Source organism: Rhodamnia argentea, chromosome 6, assembly GCF_020921035.1.
Source record: "Rhodamnia argentea isolate NSW1041297 chromosome 6, ASM2092103v1, whole genome shotgun sequence".
Taxonomy (NCBI): Eukaryota; Viridiplantae; Streptophyta; class Magnoliopsida; order Myrtales; family Myrtaceae; genus Rhodamnia; species Rhodamnia argentea.
Window position 1 is genome coordinate 31,892,162 of NC_063155.1, and position 22,924 is coordinate 31,915,085.

The 22,924-nt window shown below is 40.5% G+C and overlaps 3 protein-coding genes across 13 annotated transcripts; 2 read left to right on the forward strand and 1 right to left on the reverse strand.

Annotated features, from left to right (window-relative positions):
* Nucleotides 1-1,253: 1,253 nt before the first annotated feature.
* Nucleotides 1,254-22,243, forward strand: LOC115745957 (protein NETWORKED 4A-like). Of its 4 annotated transcripts, none has more exons than XM_048281292.1 (4): nt 1,254-1,259; nt 18,579-18,673; nt 19,323-19,436; nt 20,114-22,243. In XM_048281292.1, exons 3-4 carry the CDS (start codon nt 19,343-19,345, stop codon nt 21,829-21,831), a joined length of 1,812 nt encoding a protein of 603 aa, XP_048137249.1. In that variant the 5' UTR covers nt 1,254-1,259; nt 18,579-18,673; nt 19,323-19,342; the 3' UTR covers nt 21,832-22,243. The 4 variants fall into 4 exon arrangements, with proteins under 4 accessions (XP_048137249.1, XP_048137248.1, XP_048137251.1 ...); XM_048281291.1 differs by lacking the exon at nt 1,254-1,259 and adding an exon at nt 16,141-16,182 and having other exon boundaries at nt 18,583-18,673; XM_048281293.1 differs by lacking the exons at nt 1,254-1,259; nt 18,579-18,673 and adding exons at nt 19,053-19,180; nt 19,229-19,237.
* LOC115745958 lies at nt 3,128-11,670 on the reverse strand. 8 transcript variants are annotated; one of them, XM_048281299.1, is made up of 15 exons: nt 11,410-11,670; nt 11,219-11,304; nt 10,586-10,608; nt 10,273-10,454; nt 9,477-9,593; nt 9,296-9,359; nt 8,872-8,930; nt 8,638-8,733; nt 8,241-8,295; nt 5,929-6,028; nt 5,052-5,229; nt 4,340-4,505; nt 4,226-4,263; nt 3,474-3,567; nt 3,128-3,391 (listed from the first exon to the last, which is right to left on the reverse strand). In XM_048281299.1, exons 1-15 carry the CDS (start codon nt 11,426-11,428, stop codon nt 3,340-3,342), a joined length of 1,329 nt encoding a protein of 442 aa, XP_048137256.1. In that variant the 5' UTR covers nt 11,429-11,670; the 3' UTR covers nt 3,128-3,339. The 8 variants fall into 8 exon arrangements, 7 of the variants coding, with proteins under 7 accessions (XP_048137256.1, XP_048137254.1, XP_048137253.1 ...); XM_048281297.1 differs by having other exon boundaries at nt 9,296-9,353; nt 11,398-11,670; XM_048281296.1 differs by having other exon boundaries at nt 5,052-5,226; nt 11,398-11,670.
* LOC115745960 (26S proteasome regulatory subunit 6B homolog) lies at nt 12,650-17,505 on the forward strand. Its single transcript, XM_030681610.2, has 6 exons — nt 12,650-13,225; nt 15,086-15,316; nt 15,515-15,673; nt 15,774-15,926; nt 16,185-16,268; nt 17,171-17,505. The coding sequence occupies exons 1-6, from the start codon at nt 12,749-12,751 to the stop codon at nt 17,303-17,305; spliced, it is 1,239 nt and encodes a 412-aa protein (XP_030537470.1). The 5' UTR covers nt 12,650-12,748; the 3' UTR covers nt 17,306-17,505.
* Nucleotides 22,244-22,924: the final 681 nt, after the last annotated feature.

Here is a 22,924-nt window from a genome sequence, read left to right on the forward strand (position 1 = left end):
GAAGTTACAATTTTTAGCTTCTCATTTTTCTTTCAAATCAATTTCTGGAACAAAATTTTGTTCCAAAACCGGAAAAATAGAATTGTATTACCAAACGAATTTCTATTCCAAACCTATTCCAGAAATAAGTTTGGAATAAAAGCAGAGAAATAAAATGGCTATCATGCGCGCCCGCGCATGACAACCATTTTATTTCTAGAATTAATTTCTTGCCGTAAATAGATTTTTCAATTTTTATTTTCTATATGAGTTTTTGAGCAAATAAACGTGTTTGATAACGATATAAAATTTCCGGTCCTAGAACAAAAGTTCGTTTAATAACCGTTGAAATTTTCTACTTAATTTTTATTTTGTAAAATTTCTTTAAAAAATAATTTTTATCATTAAAAAATATTGTTTACTAATTTTGTACTTCGGTGCGACGGTAGTTGCGGCGACCGGTGATGGTGAGCGACGTGCTTGATGGAGGTCGGTTGTGGTTGCAATGGCTGGCGGCAGAAGTGGGAGAGGGGCAATGGTTGACGGTGGTGGGGTCGGCGGTTGTTGGCGAAGGTCGTGGATGGTAGCTGCTAGCAATATGGTGGGGGGCGGCGATGGTCGCGGTGGTGGGTAGTGAAGGGTGGCGAAGGTTGGTGGCAGCTAATGGAGGTGGCGACGACAATGGTTGTGACAACAGTGGTTGCGAGGGCGGGGGTTAGCGATGACTAGCAGGGGCGGTGGGCAGCGACCTACAAAGGAAGGGCGACAAAGAGAGTGCGAGGAGGACTTGAGAAAAAACAAAGGGCTTTGGTATATTATTTGTCATTTCCGTTTCTAGAACGGAAAAGCTACAATTTTTAGTTTTTTTATGTCTCTTTCAAATCTATTTCTGGAACAAAAAGTTATTCCAAAAATAGAAAATAAAATTGTATTATCAAATGAATTTCTATTTTAAATCTATTTAAAAAAAATTATTAAAATAGAAATAGGGAAATAAAATAGTTATTATACGCGTCCTTGACAATAAGAAGATGTCTCTCTATCTTGCCACTTAATAAATGCCACGTGGACAAATTGCGATGTTCATACCCACACCGCACCCCAACACACGAGAAAACTACCCCATTAAGCCCAACGCAGCCGCTGTTTTCGTGCACCCAACCATCATTGCTTCAATGATTTTGACCTCCCCACCACCGCCGACGACGAGAGCTGTCAAAGACGGGGCGGACGACAAACATTGTTCCCTCGTGTCCTCAACAGGCTCTTGCTCTGTCTCTGTGAGCTCGACGCTGAGCCCAAGCTCCGCCTCATTGCCACCGATAAGGCTTGTCGTGGTGATGAGCTTTGTAGGATGACGTCTACATCTCAGCCCAGGTCAGCGGAATGGGGATCCTGCCGAGATCTAGAATTGAGCATCAGATTGAGACGGGATGGAGCTTCACTAGCAGATCTGGAGTTCTTCCATTGCGGAGTTGGACTCGGCCACGGAGGATCTCCTCCATGGCTCAGCTCAAGTCGACGGCCATGGAGCTCAATGGCCATGAGATCTGGACAATAATGGACACGCGAGCTCGGAGAGAGAGAGAGAGAGAGAGAGGGGATGGGTATTCCGACGCGTGGTGTCAACGGCAGCTTGACTGATGGCGGAGGAAGGTGACCGGAACGCTGTCTGAGGGTTGACGCTAGTGGCGCAATGGAGAGAGAATCGGTGCTTGCTGTTAACTCTTGTAGTGAGACGGAGACTTGATTCAATGTGGGGAGGGAGGACTAACAAAAAAGGACGCTGTGTTAAAGAGTGTAGAGTATACTTTGAGGATGGACCTTTTTACGCCAATTGTTTGGTATGTTTGAGGGGGATACTTTTGCTTATTTGCGTACGGGAGGATTTGGTTCAGCATCCACAGCCAAAATAGTTTAAAAAAGAAGACAAAAAAAAAAAAAACCTATGGGAAGCAATGAGGCGGGGATTTGGTGCGACATTTGTAGAGAAAGAGACTGTGCCTCTGCTTGGGAAGCATCGAGCATGGTCGAATTTGGCCTGCAGTCGATAATTTCCAAGTAAAGGGGATGACGGAGCTTTGAGAAAGAGTTAACCTGAAAAGTAAACCCCATTTGACATATGTCGCACTCTCAATGACATGGCAGGCGGGGACTTTCTAATACTCTTTTATGGAAATTGGAGAAATGGTTTCCATCGATTGATCACAGCAACACGGAAATGGGGAGAAACCTGTCCGTTTCTATTTTTTTCGTGTGTATGGGACGCTGAATAATTAACCTGCATTTCTCCTAGATGAACGCCATCCGCTCATTTTCTCCGGCTCCGCTCCAGTTATGTGTGTCTCACTCAACCACTGTACAACACCAACAACAATTTACTGCGGAGCAGGTGAACTCGGCACTGGCGAAAAGCCCCCCCCCCCCAAAAAAATAACCTCACGAACTCAGTAAAATACGAAGTAAAACTCAATGAAACGATTGAGTGGGAAGGACGAAGTTCACTTTCTCCATCTTCCATTAGGAAAACCACTGTTTGCCTTCCCCTACAATTTGTTCATCGAAAAAGGTGCTCGGAAGATTTAGATACGATATTCAGGCTTTGTTTATTTAGCGAAAAATAAATTATATACAAAATATTTTTTTTTTTTAGAAATACTGTTTGTATCGCTTGAAGTAATTATTGAATGAAAAATATGTTCATTGCCGACAAAAATTTATGTCTAGACATTTTTGTGAAGGATGAAAATACTTTTCATTTCAAATTTTGTATGAAATACAAACGATCACTTTTATAAAATTATTATTCAAATTATTTATTTTCTATGATATAAATAGAGCCTCAAAGTATGTTTATACTTTAGCCAAAAAAAATGTCACGTAACTTTATGTTTATACTTTAGCCAAAAAAAATGTCACGTAACTTTATACTTTCCTCCCAAAATTAGATATTTTCCAAATTTCAAAATATTAAGAAAATATTATATGTGGATTTATGTTTTCAAATTGTCTATTATGAAATTTTCACACGTTACGAGTTAAGAAAAAATCAAAATGCGAAGGAATTGTGAAAGTTTCAGGCGTTATGAGTTAAGAAAAAATCAAAGTGCGTCCGTCGCCAAATTTGAATTAAGCAACAGGCGAAAAATAGAAGAGTATCGAGACACGCCCTCATTGAAATCATGCAAAAGTAGAAGGACAAAAATGAATTCCACTTGACAATATAGTTCCAGTTGGAGGACAAAACTGACAATCCCACTGAAAAGGTCAATCTGAAGGAGTAAATCAGGCATCTTCCAAGGTAGCTTTGTTTACCAATAGAAAAGTACGGCTGAAATAGGTTTGGAGAAAGAACTGCCATCACAAGAAACGATAACGTGTAGTGGAGGAGCATGACTCTTTGCTGCCGGAACTACCCAGTGCCAGGCAAAACATTAGTAAACTTCAAAAACAAGTTTAATTATTTTGAGACAAGGAAATCTGCTAAATTTTACCTTTGAAAGCTTGAACTCTCTCTTGGATCTCCCGCAACGGCGCTAGACCAGTATGCTTCTTCTGAACAACGCTGTCCATACAATGGTGGAGACACTGATCATCACATGAAAACAATAGACATCAGGATACCAAAAGAAAGAGGTACTTGTTGCAGGTAATCTTGTCTAACTTGGCCTTCTCTCAGAAGTTTCATGTCAGAGCAGTATCTGCATCCTAAACCAAAGGGACAGAAATGAAGGCATAAGCTTTGAACTGGAAAGCAAGGACTCGAACGTAAACTTTCCCATGTTCTCTAGATGTCATAGCCAAAATACCTCCCGCTAAATAAGCTTATTCTTTTGACCCAAAAAAAAGCTTATTCTGCAGAAATCAAAACTAAATGCTCCATCACTGGTATGGGTCCTTTGGGACCAGTACCAAAATAAAGAGTGAGAAGCAACACGATTATTCATGAATGCACCTCTTCTAAAGATCAAATTTTCCTTTGCATTTCTGCAACAAATATAAGAAATAATCTAGGGACGAGTTTAAGACTTCCATGACATTAAAAAAAACTTGCCCTTGGAAAAGCGATTTTCCTTTTTTTTGCTAAAAATTCCACTAGTGGACATACTAGACAAACAAAAAATTTCAACTCTGCTTCCAAAGAAATCAGAAACATGCAAACTTGGATGTCATGTCCCTGTTTCAAATTGAAATCAACAAGCCATGATAGAAATAGCATCTCTTATCCTATTGAGACAGAGAGAACCTAAAGTTTCGCTTCTGACTCCAGCTTCAGCAATGACCCTGCATGATTATAGCTTCATAAAGCAGTTCATCAACATCCGCAAACAGGAAGACTGGTTAACTTTCACTGAGTCACCTTTTCTTAAGCAAACGAACTTGATCACAATCATGCATTGACAATTCATGATTTTCATACGTGGTGAAATCATCACATAGGTCATCCACTTCGAAAGGACGTTTTTCCCATGAGATGCCGTAATCTCCCCCGGGAAAATAGTTGTTATTAAGAGTACTATAGCTTGCTGGAGCAGCAATAAAACAAAACAACAGAGAGTAGCGAGTTATGTTTGGCTCAAAAAGCGAAAAGCATAGGAAATAAAACAATATTACTTGACCTTGAATATCAAAGCTTAACCTAGAACACTGAACACTATCTTAGAACAGCAATCAAATGCATAAGTGAGAAGCTGCAGATGGTTTTCTCATCATCTGAAATTGTTTTTGTAAAGAAGGGGGAAAGAAGCCATAAAATGATAGACCAGAGAAATGCCATGATTTCTATGGTAAAAAGGCACAGAAACAGGTACCTAGAAAAAGGATATGGTGCTAGAGATGATTATATAATTGATACACAGTAGATCACAGCAGAAAATTGGTGAAATTGTATATTTCATGATTGCAGAATTTCAAAGATTCGATTACATGATGGTAGGATTGGATGAAATTCAAATAGAGAGCCCCTAGATGGCAAGATTGTCTTGGATTTGAGTATCCACAATGAGAAAATTTGCTCAAATGAGGGTGTCTTTTTTTTTTTTTTGCCAAATAAGGGTAACTTAAAAAATCACCTTCCCATACATCTTTGTGACCAGATGATGTCATTATGCTACTATTCGTCCAGTGATGATTTGAGTTATCCCACACGCAGGTGTTTGCCTCCAGATTGTCATACCAATCTCCTATACCCATTGAGTTCCTCAAAGAATGAGGACGATTGGGCACATTAAAAGATTTCATCATGGACTTCTGCATCCAAAAAGAACGATGTGGAATCTTACTGCTTTCTTTTATACTCAGGAGAACTGGATCTCAATGAAATTGCAGCATTTTGACAGCCTTTATCCATGAAGAATGTAATAAGCAAGTTCCATGAGCAATGTCTTTCTTTCCAGAAGAGATGATCAAGGCTAAGTATTGTTAATGGCTACTAGTCTGCATCTCGTGGTACTACGGTGCAGTGCACTCCCATAGCGACTTACTTCTGTACCCAAGAAGTTTAGACTGATCTAATTTGGTAGTCCATATGTATACAATTCCATCGGGCACTAACGTACTCCATAAACATACCTTTTCTCCTACGATAGATGTGAATGAGGGACTCATTTTTCTATCCAAAGAAACATATCTTATCCAAGGTGTTTGCTGATACACAAGAGTTATATATCACGGCCAAAGTATCTTATTAATTCTCCCAATCACTGATAAACTGTAGGAAAGATCACAAAATGAGGTGGTGACTACAGAGGAGGAGCATGCATACATATTACAGCCAACATTTTTGAGGAAGAAGTCACTGAAGGATTAAATATAATCTATCTGTATTCAAGATTTGATTTTCCATGGTGCTAAGAAGATTAATAGTAATATTTAACTACACACATACAGCTAAGAATAGCAAAAGGCATCAAACAAAATGAACAGAAGGCAATGCACCAAGCATCTCACTGCTTCAAAATCAAGGTCATCCGTTGCATGATCTCCGTTCTCCAACATGTCTGACCAGCCTGAATATTTTAAGGGTGATGCGCAACCATAGGAAAACGCTCTGCAATTCAAGAAAACAGTTGAATTTGCATATAGCTGTATTAACTTGCAATCCAAGTAAACTAATGCACATTGATGCTCTCCCAAGCAACACTACACTCGTTACATCAACCATAAAACATCCACCAGTTCATCACTCATTATTAAAGCTGTTCACACTCAATTATCATTAGACCACGCAATGCTTCCAAACAAATGTGGTCTCCTCTTACTCAGTCCTTAATTCCAAAGTGATGAATATGGTGCTGAAAAGTGAACAGAAGGTAGTCTCGAATCAAATAATGCCAGTGAGAAAAATCTTCCTGAGGACCAGATAAGAGGCTATCCTTCGATTTTTCCATATATCACTAAAATGATATGCCTGATCAACAATGGTTAAGCATACTAATTTTTTGGTATAGAATTCCAGTCTATTTAGAAGCTCCAATAGAGTGGGAAAACTTGTTTTAATCAAGGTTAGAGGATTTAACGGGTGTTCAAATGGTTCTTCCATCCCAATTAAGTTGCTAATGTAAAGCATTGGCAGAGACATCCTCTTAAATTAGATTTCAAGATATGAATATGGGTTTTCTCTTGATAAATCAGGGGGCAATAGCTTAGCATTGCCAACAGTAAGCACAGTCGTTGGGTATTTTGAAAGTTTGTGGAACCATAACGAACTGTTACAAAAGTTAGATCAATTACTTGATGACGTGGTTTGATATTAGTTACCCTTACATTCCCCCTCACACATAATCCTGAACTTTGGCTTAAGGCTGAAGTGTGGAAAGTGGAAACATATAATTGGTAGTCAAATAAGGGTCCAAAAAGATTCTAACTTAGGATTTCCTAGTCTAACACCATGTGAAAGTTTGTGGAACCACAACAACAAATTTTAGAAACTTAAATTATAAGATGAATGTGTGATTTAATATGTACATACTCTAACATGCATGATAGTGTGGGAAGCCTGTGAATCACGTAAATCAGTTCAAATTAAAGCTCTTTGCCAAGACCACTTGGGCTAGCTGTACCTTTTTAACATTGTTGTAGATTTGGCGTTTGGGATCTAAAATTTATTCAACTGACTATGATTTGTCGTGAATAATTCCAATACAAAGCTTTTTGTTTAGACTGAAAGACACACCATAAATCAGGTTCACACAGTGCTTATGTTGCATATTTGTCCAAAATCCTCTTCCATTCGAAAGTCCAACAGACTAAGACAATGTGTTGCCCTCCATTAGCAGGGAAAAAAATATCAGAGATCTGTAGTTATTATTGGTTAAACTTCTCTACATTTTGGCAAGGTATCAGTCTGATTGTGTAATAGTCTTTTCCTGGTCTCTGTAAGTTGAGACATTTTCTCTCAGGCAACAATGCTACAAGCTTCCTTTAGAAAAAAGGTTTTTAAGCAGTTTGTAACTGCAAGTGTTTGATCTTGCTGAGTAGCTTTGACACTGCAATAGTGAGGAACTACAAACAATAGTAGGCAAATTCACAAGGACGTTCTTTCAGGCAATCTATAGCTTCCCTACAGGGAAACTACACCTTTTTTTTTTTTCCTTTTGATCTGGTTCTATCCTATCCTATTCTATTTTACAAGTCACATTGTGTGCACTATGTGCTGTGTGCAGGTTATGAAACTCTGCTCTCGCACTCACACCTCCTCCCTCCCTCCCCCGGGGCCAGTGGTTAAGCAACACCTTTTCTAATGGATGACAATTCTCTGAAGAGAAACAGCATAGTGTTCCAGATATGATTTCTTCTAATGTATTAGAAACTCTGACTTTATCTTAGCGGTTTTTTCCGAAATACCATGCAGTACAAGTTTACAACTCATCTGATCATGCTAAATTCCCAAATTGAGTCAGTATTTGTTTCGTTAAAGAACTACGCCAAGTGTTCATGTTCATTTAAGGTGTCTCTTCACTAACTAGATCCTCCTTTTGCTAGTCAATTTTCATTACATATCCCTGTATAACCACCAAAACCAAAACCAAAACCAGATGACCAAAATAGTCAAAATGCTTCTAATTATCATTCCAATCAGAGACCTACAGGTAGTTAACAGCGCAATTTCCTGTAAGACACATAAATGAGTAGTTGCTAGGGAATAACCGCAAACAGTAGTTAACCGGAAATTGTATAAGTAGTTATATATTACTGTATATATCTAAATCAGCATCCTATTAAAGCATGGATAATTGTAATTTCAACTTTATCCATGTTACCTGTCAACTTGCGGTGGTGAATGAACTGGTGTTTCTGTTCCCACTCTACCTAAGCCTGATGGACAAATTCAGCAAATTCATCATGGTATAGAACAATTGCTCGTTTTTTCACCACAGGAAAGAGAAACCAATTGTGTTTTCAGGATCTGAAGTTATGCCCTTCTGAATGAATCATCCAATTTTCATGGCAAGTAAAGAAAGAAAACTTATCAACTGCTACTACCACGCGAGTGGCACATTAAATGCAGAGCAGTGATAATAACAGTCGACTAGAGTGGTGTCTCAGCTCCTGCCTAATGTGTAGAATTATTTTCTTCCAAATTGAAATGAGGCATGATACCAGTTATAATAACTAAGAAATATCCATGGCAAGCCAGTGACATGAACTGCAAAATACCGTTTACTGAAAAGGCAACGTGATCTTCATTTGCTGGACTAATTTCCAAATTTCTGTCAGAAGGATCATCACCAAGCAAATCAAGGACAGATGTACCTGAAGAGATATGGAAACACCTTGTCACTTTGATCATGCCATTGCAGCAACTAAGCTATAGGTTTATTGGAAAGCATGAGTAAGAAGACATAGTGAAAGCCAGATTATTAATCATATGCCATTAATATGGCAACTTACGTGGCTCATACATTATTCCCTTCTTATGACCAAGCTTGTTCTTTTGATTATCTGAGACATTGCATAAATATTGAGAGAAAAACTCGATCACAACAAGCCAAAAAAACTTGATGATCATGCATTGTGCATAAGGCACAATAATCACTATGAATTATTAAAAACAAGCTTCAGGGGGTTATTAGTCGCATGGATTAACATCATGTATGTTGAAGTCAAGTCTCTCAGCCAGCTGAGATATTTCTCCCTCATTGAGTATGATGGGCAATGGACTATAGATCTTCCAGATGCCACAACCACGAGAGATGCGAACCCATTTTTTTTTCTCTGATCCTTGTATGCCTCCTTGACAGGATAACTTCCTCTTTTTCCATTTTGGGGGTGGGTGTGGGGCAATAAGGATGCCATTGCATGACTATTAACTCACTGGTTATTGACTTCATTCATCGGAAGAAGAGTATTAGCTTGATTGCCAAATTGAGAACCTGTTCCCATGTTCAATAAAACTCTATTGAAAACCTCATATCAAGTTGACAACGATGAATGAAACCAAATCAACTTTATGAAAAATAAGGTAATAACTCCCCAAAATTGATTTGCAATCATACCTGCTCTGTGAACTTCAGTAGGCATGACATGAGTTACTGCATTGGCAATTGGAGTGGGTGGAAAATTTCTGAATTGGTGTTTTACCTTCGAATCATTAATATGCAGAATACTGCTTCCTGTAGACAGCAGTAAAAGGATAAGGTGAAGAAAATGTACAGCTTTCTGGTTCGTGTATCTAGGAAGTAAGACAAAAAGAGTCCTACCTGAAAGGAAGTAGGACAGAAAGAACACTCAATAAAACAAATGCTATCATTAAAGTTATAGCTGCATTTCTCCATGAATGTTTTGAGCAAAGCAAATATCTAAGAGCCTTTGCACCATTGGCTCTATGTAGGAAGGTAAGGATACACCAAGAAGCTTAACAAGCTAATAGCTTTCTCTAGCGTTCTCAATAACATTGAATAATATAACACTAGAATGATGGCACCATGATGAAAGCTTTTCCAACAAAGTGAGGTTGACTACATAGCTCCTTAATGACCCAATTAAAATATGCATCGGCATTCAGGAAATTTAGTCTTTTGTGGCATGTTAGCACAACAAAAGGAGGACATGCAGCCTTCCCACAAGGTAGGATAATGACTAGGCATGCATCAAGTATTATTGTGCAACATTTCAAGTGGAAAAAAAAAAATTCCTTTGGTAGTAGAGTTTCAGCCAAAGTTAATTAGCTCAAGATCCTTTATGAGGTGCGGGCATGCAGAAAAGTGTTAAGAGTTAACTACATCACCAAACTGGAATGTATGTTGACAAGTTCTGACAACCCTCAAATGGACACAAATTTCAGATGCTCACTATCAGGGCAGCTACTTTTGTGCTCTTGTGGGGCAGTTGAAAGATTCAACAAGCTGAGTATATCCAATGATCGATTTTCTTTCTGTTGTTGACAGTCCACATTTGTTCCCTCAGCATAGCTGTCCGAACCGAAATTTTGTTGTTGCTGTTGCCTCTTCTTTTGCTCAAAATAGTGCTTTTGCCTCCATGAATAGAAAGATTTCAGAAAGAATAGGTAGTTGCTCTCGTGTGATATATGCTTACCAAAGGTAGCAAAGTTCTGGCTGCATCAGTTCGAGGGAAAAAAGAGAGCAAGTAGATAGATGTCTTTTACCTCTTTTGAGTTGACTTCCTGGACTGTAATAATCCACATCTCAGCACAATTAAGATGCACCAAGGCAAAAAGAAATAGTCGTGTATCAGAAGCAGAATAATGACATTGTCATGATTGGCTCATGATGAATTGAGAAGTAGTCCCTCAGTAGAGACAATGTATCTTGTCTTTTTCACACTTATTGACACACAAACACTGAGTTCAGCATCACAGGCTCTTTCTCCTGAACCAATGAGCCAAAAGTTCTGAGCCATTTCAAACTAGACCTCACTATTTTTTACCTTACAATTTTCATTGGTAAATAAATTGGCGGCATACCACTACCTGACAACTGACATGCCGGCAGTCCAATTGTCCAAAGGGAACAACAACGGGATGTGGCACTCCCACCGAGGTGGAGAACACCAACTCATGTTCGAGAAGAAGGATTCCAATAAGAAAATAATCATTTAAACTGAGTAATGGTAGTAAGCCGAGTAATGGTAGGTCTACTAATCCTTTCTGGTTACAGGAAGTAGTGGAAGACAAGGAATGATGATTTCAACTTGCAACCTAAGAAAGATTATGACAGAATCGCATGGAGCTGACAGATTCTGCAAATTGTCAAAGGTCAAAGCACATACTGACACTTACAGTCGTTATTTTCCGTCTCGATCCTCCCATCCACTGCAACATCTTTGGCGTGCAAATGAAGACCGAGCAAATCCTAGAGCAATGTTCTGCATATACGTAGGACTCGCAACAAAGAGCTGGTTATATGTGCCGAAATCAGCTTAAATCATGTGCATGAACAGAGACGCGATTGACATGTGTTATATGATTACGCTGAAGTTCCTCCGACATTCACAGCGCACATGACACGTTCGACGTCGGAAATCCTGACAGAATGTGGACGAACAACGCAGATGAACCGCTAATCTTCGGAGCGACAGAGAGAAAGAGAGAGCGCTCTCGTCTCTGTCCGGAGACGAATCCAGAATCCTTCAACTTCAAGTAGGTGCTTCCGAACCTCCAACGGAGAAAAACTGAAATCACCCACCGAATTCTACGAGGCAAAGCGGCGGTAGTGGCCAGGGCGTGAAATTCCGCAATCTTCTCTCGCCTGTGACTAAAATAAAATTTTAAAAAAAAAAACTAGCTGTAGCGCGCGGCACGTGAGAATTCTTGATGTGACAATAAATTTGTGACAAAAGAAGATAGGGTTAAAACCGGTTTTGCTTAATTTATGCACTAGAATTTATGTGCCCATAAGTTATTAATCTATTGAATAATTCAAAGGAGTCAATGTAATAGTGATGGTCATTTGTTTATACTTCATAGTTATTCACAATTTCGCAATTCCACATGACATTCCTACATAAAAAAGCAAGAGAATAATAGATTAATGAAAAAAATGATTATTAAATAAAAAAAATTTCAAAATGCTCTTTCTTTTTTTTTTTTTGGTCACATCAGAATGCTCTTTTAGAAAATCAGAAGATGGGAGAATCCAACAATGGCGGGGACGCATCACCTTCTTATATATTGCTGTCGAGATTCTTATGAGCAAATTTGGAAAGGCAAAAAAAAATAATAATAATTGGATGGATTGTGAAATATGTCAATCCGAATTAGAGAATAATCATGTTAGTTTTGTAAAATGAGTCGTGGTGCCTTGGGGTGACTTCAGAAATCGCTATTTACGCTGATAAAATGTCGTGTGCAATAAATGAGCATAAATTGCAAATCATTTTCGTTAATTAGAAGTAAAATATAAGAAGTAGAGACTCAATATGCAAATACAGTATAAATTCATAAACCATGAATCTATAAATTTTGGATGAAGGAAGATCAACATACGAACGAACATGATAGGAATATGTCCTATTCGAGGTAAAAAGATTTGGTGCTTTTACATGATTAAGGAAAAGTTTCAAATAAGGGTTCGAAATGTTTTAATTTTCTTAAATAAAGATATGAAGCCATCGGATTGGGCCTATTTCTTTTTGGTGGGCCGAAGGGCTCAATTGTCAAAGGCCTGGTTTTCCTCTTTCATTCTTTTGAACTCCACTCTTTATGCATTCATGGTGTCAGAACCGAAGAGGGGAAAACTTGGAAGAGGGGAAAGAGGAGGAGACAGATCAATCCATCCATCCATAGGAAGCAGATTTGATATCTGAAGGAATGGCAGGTTCTGCAGCGGCTCTGGTTCCGTCTGATCCGCCACCGTCGATATCGAGGATGACGATGGAGTCGCCCGTGGTCGCATCGGAGGAGGAGGATCTGTACAGCCGCCTCAAATCGCTGGAGAGGCAGCTGGAGTTCATTGACATACAGGAGGAGTACGTCAAGGACGAGCAGAAGAACCTCAAGCGCGAGCTCCTCCGCGCCCAGGAGGAGGTCAAGCGCATCCAGTCCGTCCCCCTCGTCATCGGCCAGTTCATGGAGATGGTCGACCAGAACAACGGCATCGTCGGCTCCACCACGGGCTCCAACTACTACGTCCGCATCCTCAGCACCATCAACCGCGAGCTCCTCAAGCCCTCCGCCTCCGTTGCCCTTCACCGCCACTCCAACGCCCTCGTTGATGTCCTCCCTCCGGAGGCCGACTCCAGCATCTCCCTTCTCAGCCAGTCTGAGAAGCCCGATGTCACCTACAACGTACGCTCCCCTTCCATATCTATAATTGTGGCCTCTGCAATTTCCTTGTGCATTATATTGCTGGAATTTGATGCCTGCTTCAGCTCACTTTAATTAGGGTTTTCCACTTCCATGGCCCCTAGGACAGTTCTAGGGTACCTAATCTTAATAGATTCTCGTACAAGGCTGAGAGACTTGGTATTATTCGCTCTCATTGCATTTGGGAATGAGAGGGTTAGGTTTTTTTTTGCCGTTCACCAATTGTTCTAAATATGCGAGGATATCATGATGCATAGTGAATTCTTGGCTAGACTTCTATGAGGTTCTCCTTTTTTGCCCTCTTTAGTGTTGAATATTAGCAGTTCCCAGGACTCTCGTGCGTTGCATATGTTGCATTATTTGTTAATGAGTGAGGATTAAGGGACTATACAAGGGTGTGGGATGTTTCCACCTTACCCTATATGACCCTGGTCGTAAGACGTTGAGAGAGAGAGAGAGAGAGAGAGACGTCACCAGTTCACCTATGAGTGGGAGATGATGGCATTGCTTTCTCCCCCTCCTATTCTCAGTAGGTCCCAGCTCACGACTATGCCCTTGTTTTTCTGATTTCAATTTCTTATTTTTCATATTCTATCCATATGGACCCTTGAGCCGGGATTCTGTGTCCATAATTTGCCTGAAGTTATCAGGGTTTATCAGTCCGGACCAAAGTGCGTTGGCTTGTGATGAAAATGTCCTATCTGACTCATGTAGGCTAGGACACACGCCATTAGCACTGTTCAATCTTGTCGAAGAACCTACGGATCTGACAACGTCATTTGATATCTTTTGAATTATTTAATGTCGAAAATTGAGAATCCACTCACTTCCTGCTATTTGATGCCAAAGTTACCGGGGTTTATCAGTCCGGACTAGAGTATGTTGGCTTGTGATGAAAATGTCCTATCTGACTCGTGTAGGCTAGGAGACATGCCATTAGCACTATTCAATCTTGTCGAAGAACCTGTGGATCTGACAATGTCAATAGATATCTTTTGAATTATGTAATGTCGAAATTGAGAATCTACTCACTTCCTGCTATTTGGAACTAGGTCCCACCATCAGTTTTTAGATGTAGCTCTTGATTTGAAGTATTTCTATTCAAAATTGCTTGAGTCTATTAACCTTTGATATCTAAAAGAAATTTGAAACACGAGTCTTATAGCAAACTTTTCGTGGTATCAAGGCCATTTGGTAATAGTAAGAAGTTTGAGTGTGCCAAGGTCCTTATTGGTCCACCCTTTGATCCGCTCCGACATTTAGGTGATTGTTTTCTGAGTTTGAGGGCATCTAACTGGTGTTGTAGGCTTCTTTTCTTTTGGGCTATTTTCTCTTTTCCCTGAAGACCGACTTCCTGCACGCAATTAGTACAATCAATGTTTTATAAAATTTCAACAGTTTTGAGAATTTGAAAAGCTACTATATGACCACATGAATGCCTGATGTTTGATCCGTTGTAGTTGAATTGTGCACTCTAGTTAATTTTCCATGTTGCAACCAGTAGCTGCTTTTTTACTTGGCAATTTGTAGGGTCTTATTTTCCCAAATCTATCATGATACCAATATATTTGCTCTTGATTGAGTCATTTCTGTGTGCAACAACTCTGAATTAAGTCTTTTCTCACTAAGTGGGTGTATTTTTGAAGTGTAAGTTATCATGATAGTAAATTTTAGGTATGACAAACCAATATGATACTTGCCAAATTGTTGTAAATTGCCTTATTATAGTAGCTAAAGCGCTTTTAGGTTTAGCTGTGAGTTTAGCAGCACTATAGACGCATTTTGCCAAATCTCTAGTAGATTGATGCTTTTTCCCCTCTCACGAGAATTTTGTTTTTGCAGGATATTGGAGGATGTGACATTCAGAAGCAAGAGATTCGTGAAGCAGTGGAGTTGCCACTTACTCATCATGAACTATACAAACAAATCGGTATTGATCCGCCGCGAGGTGTTCTGCTTTATGGTCCGCCAGGGACAGGCAAAACTATGCTAGCCAAGGCTGTTGCTAATCATACAACAGCTGCCTTCATTAGAGTTGTTGGTTCAGAATTTGTTCAGAAGTATTTGGGTGAGGTATGACTATTGGACTCTTCTGAATTCAAGTTCTACTTCTGACTAAATGTTATCGCTGTGTTCTCTTATTCTGTGTCATAGGAAGCTTGTACATTCTTCTTTCAACCTAAGACAAATAGAAAGAGAATCACAAAAGCCTGAACAATGTCTTCATGCAGGTTGATTGCAATGTTCACTGGTTGCTTTTTTACTTTTCAGGGTCCTCGAATGGTTCGTGATGTTTTTCGTCTTGCGAAGGAGAATGCTCCTGCTATTATCTTTATCGATGAGGTTGATGCTATTGCTACGGCAAGATTTGATGCTCAGACTGGAGCTGACAGAGAAGTCCAACGTATTTTGATGGAACTTTTGAACCAGGTAAGCACGCCTAACGGAACCCAGAACATGGGAATCGGTAACATCTTTGTTTTTTCTTGTCAAGTCAACCGTTCTTACTCTTGCTTGTTGGATTCTTTAGATGGATGGGTTCGACCAGACTGTTAATGTTAAGGTAATAATGGCAACTAATCGTGCGGACACTTTGGACCCTGCACTTCTCCGACCAGGAAGGCTTGACCGTAAAATTGAATTCCCTTTACCCGATAGACGACAGAAGAGGCTTGTGTTCCAGGTAATACTCATTCACCTTTCATTATAACTGCTTTGATTAAGGGTGTTATTGTGTGTCGCTTTAAAAAAGGAGTTATCGCTATTGTATGTATGTGTATACCTGGTACCCTTTGGTGAAGCGGTATCCAATACATGGCATCTGAAGAACTCACCATCTAAACTGCGTCTTAATTTGGTTTCTCATTTTGCTTTGACCTTGATAGACGTCCAGTGTCTTGCAAGATGTTCAAATGTCCTCACTCTCTCTCCCTCTCTCTAGGTTTGCACTGCTAAGATGAACCTAAGTGATGAGGTGGACCTTGAAGACTATGTTTCTCGGCCAGATAAAATTAGTGCTGCTGAGGTTAGTTTATTCATCTTGCAGGCTTTTGTCTCGATTGGTTTTTGTTTTTTTGACTAACCATTTGGTTCCGTATAATATAAGTATCCTTTGATATGTCATCCTCTGCTTTATCTTCTGGCCATGAAAGTGAAATGTCAATCCTATGATCTCGTCAGAACCAGCAGAACAGGGTGGTGTTTGTTAAGAAGTGGGGCTAGCTCGTAAATTTGTTATCTATCTTCTGATATGTCTTTTATTTCTTCTCCACAGTCTATCCTTCCACCAAGTTATACTTGTTCTTGAATTTCCAAGAGTAGGAGGGGTCTGTCAAAGTGGGTAGAGCTTTTGAAATTGTGATTTGTGTTCGATTGTAGTGTTCCTTCTGCAGTTTCAACTCCACTGCAGAACTTCTTGGCCACATTAATTGTATGCTGTGTTGCTTGCATGTTTGCTCTGATAGCATGGCGGATGTGCTCACACACAAAGTTTTAGCTTTCATTAAGTCCAGTTAACAGTGTGAAAAATATAGGCGCTGTCTGACCAGGCTAAAGTAGTAGATTGGGGGCCATGACTTATAACTCTAACACCTGTCTCTGAGCACTAGACCCACATCCAGCGTTTTTTTACCTTTTATCGTTGGACAACTCCCCTCCCCGGCTGATGCAGACAATGCACACCAGCACACATACACATAAAAAAGAAGAGAAAAAGGAAAGAAAAAGAGGAGGGAGGTGGATATTATCTGAATTTAGGACTTGACATGGGTGGGCCTTAGTAATAGGTACTCTTGGCATTGTGGAGGGATGGTTTTCCTTTGGGTGAGGTGGTTACTGTGATTTTTGTTGTCAAACCAATAGCATTTTTATTTCCCCTGTAATTGTATGTTATTGATATGGATGTCTGTTCAACTCTTGATTTTACAGATTGCTGCTATTTGTCAAGAAGCTGGGATGCATGCTGTTCGGAAGAACCGCTATGTTATACTACCTAAGGACTTTGAGAAAGGTTACCGTGCGAATGTGAAGAAGCCAGACACTGACTTTGAATTCTACAAGTGATTATGAGGAGTTGAGTACTTGAAGACAACGGCAACTCTGTGCATGATCCCGTTCTTAGGAATATTTGTACCTTCGGGATTTGTTCCTTTTACCTTTATAAATCTCGAATATGATTTCCTCTTGGATGTCTACCTCTGTGGGAAATGGGTGGTGTTGATCTCAGAATCTGCTGAAAAAGAAACGATTGGATTTCAATTTTACTTTTCAATCTGGCCCCCCATATAGAATATGATGATAGGGGAGCCGTGAGGCACAAACTTCGTGGAGTAGAATGTGATGAGATGGGTATCTGTATACGTATGAGGACCGGTTAAGGATGTAATGTCCTCGGCCCACTGAGTATGCCCGGCTACAAGGTTTTATTTCCCATAACGATGACTCTTTAAAGTCATATCCACCTAAGAGATGTTGAAAAGGAAAGAAGAGAACTGGAAGGTCGTTACTCGGAAATCGAAAAATAAGGGAATGTGAATGAGAGAGGGAGACAGAGAGGGCATATTGGATGAGATGGGTTCCGAATGTATACGGAGGTTGGTCGGTGGTTTAAAAAATAGGTCGGTCGGACTCGTTTGCTATTATTTGTTTTTCAAGAAAGAATATTGGACCATGAAAGGAACAGCTTCCTCCATGGCCGTTTTTGGGGGCAGCTCTGGCGTCCCTTTTGCTTGCCTTGGCCGCGGGCTTTAGCAGTTGCGGTCCCTGATGCTCCCCCACCGCATGGCTCGATACGTTCGGAGCGGGGAGAGAGGGGAGCAAAAGTGTTTCCAAATGGCAATAATGTTGAGAGAATTTGGAGCATTCATGTCATCCATCCATGGCCTGGTGGGACATGGGACGCATCCAACGACCATGCCGGCGCACGTGGCGGGGAGGGAGATGCACGTATTTGCACTGACATGTTAATCGTATTTTGCTTGTCACGATCATTGGGCGGCTCCCGACTCCTTCCTCTCTTTCTTTTCCTCTTTTGTTTTGTTTTTTCTTTTTCACAAAGGTGAATGGGGTTGATTAATAATAGTTAATGTGGTTTTGACCCGTAAAGAGGGAGAGAGCGTGGCAAAGTCAAGGCAGTGAAGGTCCCATCCCCATCCCAGAGTCGGTTCCTCCGTGTTCAAGGATTAACTTGCTCTCTTTTCCTTCGGAGGCAGCGAGAGGGAGAGACTGAAAGAGAGGAAGAGGGAGAAGGGAGAAGGGAGAAGGAGAAAGACCATAATCTCCACCCTTCTCAGTTTCAGATCCATACCCCACCCCCCTCTATCTTTTCCTCTGCAAGCTCGCTCTCTCTCTCTCTCTCTCTCTCTCTCTCTCTTCAAATTCAACCCATCGATCTTTTTTGGCTGGGAATTGCCGCAGAAGCAGGCAGCGCAGGTTGGTAGATCTCAACATTCGTTGATTTTATCTTTTGATGTCATTCGATATCATTCAAATTCCATTCCATCCCTCTCTGTTTCTATCTTTTGGGGCAATGGATAATTTCATTCCATGCAAACCATCTCCTTCCTTTCCATTCAAAGATTGGATTTTGCTTCCAATCCCTGACGATCCGCAACCCCATCGCGGCGCAATTTTCGTCTCTCCTGTCATATTCCGCGACACGTGCCTACGAATTTCATCTTCTTCTTGTCTATGAATCGCAATATTACCTCTTCCTTTGAATAGAAAAAGAAAAGACAAGAAAAGCACGACGGGATAGGGATAGGGATAGGGATAGAGAGAGAGATACTAGGTCGCTAATAGACGCGTTGGTGCAGCTGGAGTTTGTCTGTTCGGTGGTCAAAATACGACCGCCTTCCAGGAGTTCCCTCCCCCGGCAACTGTTAAGATTTTCTTTCTTCCTGGGCTTCATGTTATGAAAAGCGGCCCACGCTCGGTCGGGTCCAAAACTCGTTCTTGTTCATCACCACCGCTCAACTTCTCTCTCGCCCTATTAACGTTAGGACTTAGGAACGCAGTTTTTATTTCAAAGTTCCTCCTTTTAGCGCCTTCTCATTTTAAAGGAACTTCAATCGTCCTTCAGGCACTCTCAGAAAGAATACGATGAAGAGAATGGAATCCAGAAAGTTGCACTCTTGGTGGTGGGATAGTCATATTGGTACCAAGAACTCCAAATGGCTTTCCGACAATCTCGAGGGTAATGCACCTCTTTTCCATTTACTTTATATCTACCCTGCTTTACTCTTCATATGTACGTCTTCTGTGCTATGACAATGGAACCCCGGTTGTGATGTTGATGGTTGCTGCTCTAGGCATATCCAATTATGCTTACCATGCTTCTGACACTTTGCTAGATGGCAGAACAAGTTTGAGGGGGTTTCTGAAAATGTGATGGGGGTCATAGGGTCTCTTTTTCTAGCAGCTACATCGGCATTATCAAACATAAATGATGTCAGTCTCGGTTAATCGTTCGTATTTAACATGCCTTCAGCTCTCTCTGCGCTACATTAGCTTCACAAGCCTTGAGAGCATACTCTTTATTTCCTGTCTATTATATGCAGAGCAGAATCTGCTTCTGCATTCGTGATGCATATGAAAATTTGACATCCACTCTTGTGAGGATTCAAGTTTTCCTGCAACTTTTGGAGCATGTTGAGTGCACATGCCATGACTCTTTTAGTCTTTGCTTCTTACTTTTTTATTTCAAGTGTGGATGATTTTATCGTCTGTGTCTTGCGCCTGTTTGTTGTTTGTCTAAAGGTAGAAGTTCTGCTTTTTATTTTATTTTATTTCTTAAATGTTGAATCTATATTTCAATTGTTTGCTCATCTAAATTATGAATAAAGATATTGATGAAACGGTACTTGACATCAGAGATGGACCAGGGCGTGAAAAGGATGTTGAAACTTCTCGAAGAAGATGGAGATTCTTTTGCAAAAAAGGCAGAAATGTACTATAAAAGGAGGCCAGATTTGATCTCCCACGTGGAGGAGTTCTACCGCATGTACAGGTCTCTGGCGGAGCGTTATGATCACCTGACTGGAGAATTGCGCAAAAACATTCCTTCAGATCTCCAATCTCAGGGCTCTGGCATCTCAGACATCGGTTCTGAACTGCCTTCTTCATTGCCCTCACCTGATTTAAAGCTAGGTCGCCGCAGATCTGGGCTTCAAGCTGCTGGCTTTGACTTCTTCCTCGGTTCTGGTGGAAACAACTCTGATGGTTTTCGTAGAGAAGGAGATGAATCATCTTCACTGACAGATTCTGAGCCTGAATGTGATTCTTCCTCAGTTAACAATTACTCAGTTTATTCGGGCAGTGGCATTGATCAAGGGCTACATTTGAAAGTGATGGAACTGGAGAATGAACTCCGGGACATGAGAGAGAGGGTCCAGATGCAGGAGGAAGAAAATGGAGATGGCTTACGGAGAGAACTAAAATCTGATGTTTCTGATGATATTGCATCTATAATCTCAAAGTATGAGAAGGAGCTCAAAACTGCAAACGAGAAGGTCCACCTTTCGGAGGAGGAGATCGCTAAGTTAAAGATTCAGCTCCACAAATATGGTTCTAAGGAATGTGCTAATGACATGTTGGAGTTGGATGCACTGACATTGACAAAGGAAGACATCAAAATGCCGAAGGTTGAGCTGGACATACATGAGACTCTGGAATCACAGCATCCGGAACGTAAGAATCAGGTTTTGGTGGAAGAGATTAAAATCCTAAAAGAAAAGCTTCAGGATGGAATGACAGAAATAGCTAGTTTGAGAAAAGAGCTTGAGGACAGTAGATCCTCAGAGAAAAATCGATTTTTGCAGGATCAGCTCGAATTGGCTCAAAAAGATGCTGCTACTTGGAAAACCAAGTATAATGCAGAGAAAAGAGAGGTCTCAAAACTTCAAGAAAGAATGTTAAGACTGAAAACAAGTTTATCAGACCGGGATCATGAAATTAGGGAACTGAAAACTGCGGTATCTGATGCTGAGGAGAAGATTTTTCCAGAAAAGTATCAGATCAAGGCTGAAATATCTAGACTGCTCGAAGAGCGGAAGCACATGGAACAGCAGCTCAGAGAAGAGGAGTCACGAGTACGCTGTCTGGAAGACGAAATCAGAAAGGTGAAAGCTGAGAGCATAGGAATGGAAGAACGGCTTAGCAAAGTCATCGATCGTATGAAAGCAGAGATGGCCGCTGGAGCCGATTGCTTGGAAAATTTAAAGAGAAGCTACGACATGCTCCTATCAGAGAGAAACGTGCTAGATGCGGAAGTCCTTAGGCTCAAAGAAGAGATTAGGTCAAAGGAGGATAAGATGGATCAAAAGAATAGGCATTTGGAGAAGTTAAATACGGAGCACGTTGAGCTGATTGCTGCTTCTGAAGGGCTTCGGAAGGTGGTGGAAGAATGGAGAAGAAGAGCCAAGGAGATGGAGGAAGAGATCCAGAGGAGAGATGGCATGATCTTGGAAAGTGCAGAGCAGAAGCGGGAGGCTATAAGACAGCTGTGCTTTTCGTTGGAGCATTATAGAAACAACTATCATACGCTGAGACATGCCTTTGTAAAGCACACAACAATTACACGCATAGCATAGCATACTTAATGGATGATACGTGTGAACCTTCTTCGTCTGCAGATTGTACATTAATCTCAGGAAGCTAGGGTACACAGGGACTCGAGGAGAGAGCAACTGGGTGACCTGCAGTCTCCTTGGTGATTTGGATTTTCGACGTCTTCCCCGGTATTTGTTTGGACTGCTTCTTTTTCATATTGGATCTGCTGGAGTACCTCAGGAACACATCATGGCTGCTTGTGATTTGAATGCGGCCTTATGGGGCACGGAGATACAAATCAAAGCAGACTCCCCGTCAAGCTTCCCTGTGCCAGCCGTTTGCTCTTCCACTTTCTGCTTGGTATTTGGTAATTCCAACCTGTAATTGGTGAGGTTCGGTTTTTTCTGTTACAAACTTTGCTATCAACTAAGAATGGCAGCCCTTATCCTTACATGTACCACACTATTCTATGGTTTGAGCTGTTTCTCTGTGGGAGACCGGATCCTGTACCTCTGTGCAAGACATACTGCTCGTCGGAGAGACGCTTTCATTGAACTCAGCCTAGTCTGAAGACGGTGTCAAACATCTGAAAGTTTGACTTTCTCTGTCTATCCAAAAACACGTCCAAAAGACTTAAATGTGAATAAAAGGTACCCGAGATGATTTTCATGGATCAAATTCGATATATTGCAATCGTCAGTATGACTAATGTTCAACGGTCCAAACATACCACATATCTCGAGAAATGTAGGTAAGATTCGCGCGATATTTAGCACGTGGCATATTCATGCGCCATTTTTTTGTATCAAGTTTTTTTATTTTCAAGGTCACTTTATTATTCGACCAAAAAAACAAGGTCACTTTATTACTTTTTTAATCCTAACAAATCTCTAATTTTTTTAGCATATGTTGGATATTCTAGTAATAAATCTCTAATCGAATTTTGCGTATTTTGATAATAAATGTTAAAATAATAACTGTTGACGTTTATTATGAAATATATCTTGAACAACTATATAGTTCCTAAATATTCGTAATGTAGTTATTTGCGTATTATCAAATCATCCACTTCAAGAGTGTCTCTTAAGATAATCTTAATGATTAGAAAGTTATATTTCATGACCGCGTATAGTT